We start from the raw sequence: 5,332 nt of genomic DNA on the forward strand, positions 1-5,332 counted from the left end.
AGTGTGTTTTCTCTGTCTTAAGGCTTGTACAGATGGGCTTGTACGGCAGCTTGCCACTTATTGTAGCACATGACACAAGCCTGGGAGGGTTCTGCACGAGGGATCTTTTGGTCAGGGAGTGTGAAGAGGGCTTAGATCCCAAAATCCAACAGTTCTGTGGACTGGTTTCACTCATAGTACTGCTAATAGTCAAATACAGATGAAGGGAGAAGGTTGCAGGCTTGATTGAGTGACTCCTGGAGTTAGTGAGTGAATGTTCCTTACACAGCCGTCTTTCCCACAACCCCTTCCCTCTGTACTGACTCTTCTCATTTGTTCTTGATGACAGGTATGTTGCCTGATCCAAAGAATGTGCATATCGTAGTGAGCTGGATGATTGCCCAGACTGTCACTGCAGTAGCAGGGTTGGTTTCTTACCCTTTTGATACTGTGCGACGTAGGATGATGATGCAGTCTGGCCGAAAGGGAGGTAAGAATAAGTGTCCCTATGGTGTTCTGGCAGCAGGAAGTATCTGTTCATCAAGATATGATGGGAGATGCTGGGTATTTTTTATCTTACGGAAAACTAATGACCTTTTTACTGGAATCTTAAAGCTATGGAAAATACGCTTCTGGTTATTTCTATCGTGTTCACTTAAGAGGCTGAGAATTGATTTGTTTTGATTTCCATGTAGAGAATTAAAATTCCTTTTCATTAATTGACTACTTAATTTTAAATTCTTGGCTATGCTTTGCTTATTCCTTGTTGTTTTAAATACATGAAAGTTGAAACAGACTTGCTGTATAACTTCAAGCCTTCTCACTTTTATGTCTGTTTCCACAGCTGATATTATGTACAAGGGCACAATTGATTGCTGGAAGAAGATAGCTAAAGATGAAGGATCCAAAGCGTTCTTCAAAGGTGCCTGGTCGAATGTGTTGAGAGGCATGGGCGGAGCTTTTGTATTAGTACTTTATGATGAAATCAAGAAATTTGTCTAAAAGTTAACATCATAATGTAGTTCAATTGTTCTCAATCAACTTTTTTTAAAAAATATGCTACTGTGATGTGATGGACAACAACATATTTCCTAGGGAAACAGAATAAAATTTATGAGTAACATATCTGGTTGAGATGAGGATGCATTACTTTCAAAATTGTCCACTATGTCACAGTTACATTTTGTATGAAAATTCATCCCAACATTTGTATTGGAACCTATGTATATATTATACCTCAAATTTCAGGTAATACATTTTGTCTAGAGACAAGACTTGGGTGATCTATAGCTAGTTTAAAATTTAATATTGTGAACTCTTAAAAGAATGAGATCTGCAGAAATACCTATTGTACTAAGTGATGTCTCTGGCTATCCAAGTGTGATGACATTTATAACATGAATTAAAATAATTTTTTAATATGAAGTGAAAAGCATGTCTGAAAACATAAACTAAAGCACCAGGCTGAGTTACTGACTGCTGCCTCTTCACTGACATCATACTATCATATGGTTGAAACCATAATCTGATTTTTTTTCAAACATACTTTGTAGAATATGGAAATACAGTGTTTCAAAAATTCCCTGTAATGTCACAAAGCAAAAAGTTGCCTGCTCTGTTGTTCAATTGAACTAAAACTGAAATAAATAAATTAATATATTAATCAACTTTTTTCCTGTTGTTTTCAGTACACTAAGTACATTACATGTCCTTTAAGGTGATGTGCTAATAAGCACACTATTAATGATTGTCTGGTACTTGACTGTTTTTCAGCAGAGCTTCAAGGTAGGTGGAATGGTTATTGATAATTTTATAATAGCAAAACTAAACGGACTGAGCTTGAGGGTACTGCAGCCTGTTGTCTTACAGATAAACTACCCTATGGTCCTAGGTGCCTTGGTAATTCATTTGTATGACCCTTCATTTTGAAGTGTTTCTTCATTTGATAGTGAAGTCATTGTTGCTTATTTTACTTGAAAAAGTATTCTAGAATAGAATACCTCTAAGTTATTAAAATAACTATACTTTCAACTATACCATTATTAACAGCTTGAACTATTAGTTACAACTGCACAATAGAGAGTTTTTAAACTTCAGATGCTGTATGATTGTGAACTCACTGAAGAATAGGCTCTCTAGGCAAATGAGGGAAAGTAAGGTGTATCTGTTTCAGTGGTTCAGTTAGACTACATACAAAGTTTACGTATACACCTAGGAAGAAGGGTAAGACTAAGCAAGTAATACAGATGCACCTGAAAAAAAAGCTTCTTTCACTTCTACATCTGAAGAAGTAAGGTGCCTTCATGTGGATTTTTTATAAAAATTCTGGAAGGTCTGTCATTTCTAGTGCCCTAGGGTGGAAAAAAACAACAACCTGTGGCAACATAAATGTTGCACTAGCTGTACTTGAAGGTAAAAGGCTGACTAGTTACACAACTGGCCATTTCCACATTGAATATAGACTGCAGAGTAGATGATGCCTGGGCTAGTAGAATTAATGAGGGGACAGTATTGCTCTAGTGAAGGGGTACCATCACTACTGTAAGCTGCCTTCTGCCACCTGGTCTCACACAGTTTTGTGTGAAAGCTGGAGCAATTCTATATGCAAAAGCAAGCCACTGCAAAAAGAGTGTTGTCCCTTGCTCTGTGAAAACAGAATTCTCTGGAGTATAATGGAAGGTGTCTCCCAAAAATAATGTATTTATTTGTGGACAATATCTTGGTTAATGCTGTATGTGACTATCACAGACTTATCCTGTTCCCCTCATAGGTTAGGAGCACCCTCATGCTAGGATTCTCATAATTGAGTATGCAGATGAGAGTCTGGATTAACCAGTTTTGTGAGTAGCAGTAAATGGAGAGCTAAGAGATTCACATTTTTCCAAGTTTTGTGCTTTGGCTTCCACTTTGCCCTTTCCTATATTTGAAATTAATTTATTGTCAGATGCGGGTAGTTTTAGCTCTTTGTCACTTAGCAAGATTGACTGTGTGTGCCTGCTACAGCTTTGAACCAACAGCTCCATTCTCCCTGAAGGGCACATACAAGCTACTAAAATAGTATCTATTGAAGCATATGTTTATGAAGACAATCCTTCTACTGTTTTTCGAAGTGCTTATTACATTAGACATTGTTAAAAACTACCTGCCTGCTTCTGGCCTTTCTCTTCCTTTTCTCCTTCCTTCACACATTCCTAATGGTTCCTTATGAGAAGCCTGCTAACACACTGCAACTGTTCATTTCTCATTTACCTCACTGACAAGGTTGCATATAACATTTGGATCTTTTATAGAAGATCTGAGTTGGCTACATGATACAAGACAATGACAGATTGCAATATGGAGGTACCAAATCTTAAGGACAATCGTCTGTGTGAATGAGCAATTAAAGAATAAGAAGCAGCAAAAGAAACTTCAGGTGAGTGTAAATGAAACAAGCACCTATATCACAGAAAAAAAAAAAAGAAAAAAAAAGTGAGTAAAGGCTATTAAAAAGGAGAGTGAGGAGTATCAATGCAGGAAAATTCCAGTGGGGGAAAAGACAGTTCATGGGATAATACATTCTGAAAACACTTGCACATAAACAGCTCTTCTGCTTGAATGTGTATCCACATGCACACCCTGTGGCAGATTCCAGGCAGTACTCTCCATGTAGATACTTGGGGTCAGAGCTCAAAACTGTCAATGAAGTAACCATTCACCTGAAAGCAGCTCTGCACCAAGTCCATAGCACTCAGCTTAACACTTGCTGAAAGTGTAATGTAAAAACCAGCCATCAGCTCTGCAAAGCTGAAAATGAGAGACTATCTGCAAAGTCTTCCAGTTGCTACTTCAACCAATGAACCCTTGTTGTCTTATACAATTGATACCACTGCCCCAATCCTTTTGCACCTTTGCAATAATTGGTTACACTAAGTCAGCAAAAGTCTGCATCAAACCCCTTATTCCCTTATATCTCACACTTGAATGCTGGGAAGCCTGTGCTGAGTAGCCTGGTAATATATCCTACTAATTAATAAAGACAAAGCCAACCTACCATCCAGCATGCTACCTGGGGAGAAAAAACAAAGCACACATCTTTTAGATGAGATTAAGTTAGGAACTTTGGGTGGATCCGAAGGACAAACCTGACTCTAAAGAGCATGGCCTACTGCAGACATTGGGAGGGGATGAATCTATGACAGCAGGCTCAATCTTCCTTACCTTTCAGAAGGTAAAAACCTCCACTCTCTGCCCTATGCTTGTCATGGATGAAGCAGCCATGGGTTCTTTAAAAGCCATAAGAAAGAGTTAAAGACATGGTAAGAGGCATAGCAGAAGGAAAAAACCTCGCTAAATTGTTAAAAACCCAGAACAAAACTCCATCTGCAGGGATGGCCACAGTTGTTATTGGATGATCTCACCTGGAGGTGGAGAGTCTGACTAGCCAACCTAGGATGCCAGGGAAAGAAGCAGACTCCCCTACTCATGCCCCAGGTGGCACGGAGACATACAGCAGCTTTCCTGACCAAGGTATTAGAACCACACATCCTGAAGACAAATCATATCTGTATCACAAGCATTAGCAATCCCTGCTGACACCTGAAACAATATAACCTCCACAGAATTTCAGTCCTGGAAGATAACTCCAGATGCAGCTCTTAGTCCTATGCTTCTCATTCATCAGGTGGAAATGACATAGTTCATCCATGACTTTGCTCAAGACTGAGCAGATAAACACCACAAAGATCGCGCCTGATACTCTGTGTACCTGGCTTATAAGATATACCACTTCCATGCAGGAGCCTTTCCCCCTCCCACCACCCTGTCACCATTTTCTTGTTGATATATCACAGTGGAAATATTAATCATTGCCTGCATACGATGGTCATGACTGCAGAGCTAAAAGACTTGATGGAAGTGACCTCACTCCCCTCATCTCCACCACACTGATGTGCAGATTGTGCTTCAGGGAAAAGCACAAGCTCTCACCTACCAGATGACTCTAGGAGCTGCCCAGGTTGGGAAGGCAGGAGGTTATTTTTGTCTGTTGACCACTGAGAACAAGGAAAAGCACTGGGATAAAAACGGTATTGGTGACCTGTTAGAAGGAAGTGTCTCAGGCTTTTTATCCTGAAACTCATTAGCTGACAATCAGGAAAATAAGAGTCCAATGTAAAGTCTACATACATCACAGAAGACACATAAACCCAGACAGCCATTTGATTTAGGACAATCAGACAAACCCTCATCTGAGTGGCAGGGAGATTGGCTCCAACCTGAGACCATGTATCAAACCAGTGTGGCAGTTCACTTCCAGGAGGAAGCAAAGCAGCTTCCACTTTTCCTTCAAACAAATCTTCTGGGTGGGGGGGGG

General features: G+C 39.7%; 1 protein-coding gene across 1 annotated transcript in view; it reads left to right on the forward strand.

The window, feature by feature from the left end:
* LOC104470004 (ADP/ATP translocase 1) overlaps positions 1–1,357 on the forward strand; it is a gene marked incomplete at its 5' end in the record, with an annotated part of 1,953 nt that extends 596 nt beyond the window's left edge. The window contains 2 exons of the mRNA XM_010084776.1: positions 329–469; positions 824–1,357. Of these exons, the coding sequence (XP_010083078.1) occupies positions 329–469; positions 824–981 (299 nt within the window). The remainder of the gene's footprint in view (positions 1–328; positions 470–823) is intronic.
* Positions 1,358–5,332: the final 3,975 nt, after the last annotated feature.

This window comes from Pterocles gutturalis, unplaced genomic scaffold (genome assembly GCF_000699245.1).
Source record: "Pterocles gutturalis isolate BGI_N339 unplaced genomic scaffold, ASM69924v1 scaffold41346, whole genome shotgun sequence".
Classification (NCBI taxonomy): domain Eukaryota; kingdom Metazoa; phylum Chordata; class Aves; order Pterocliformes; family Pteroclidae; genus Pterocles; species Pterocles gutturalis.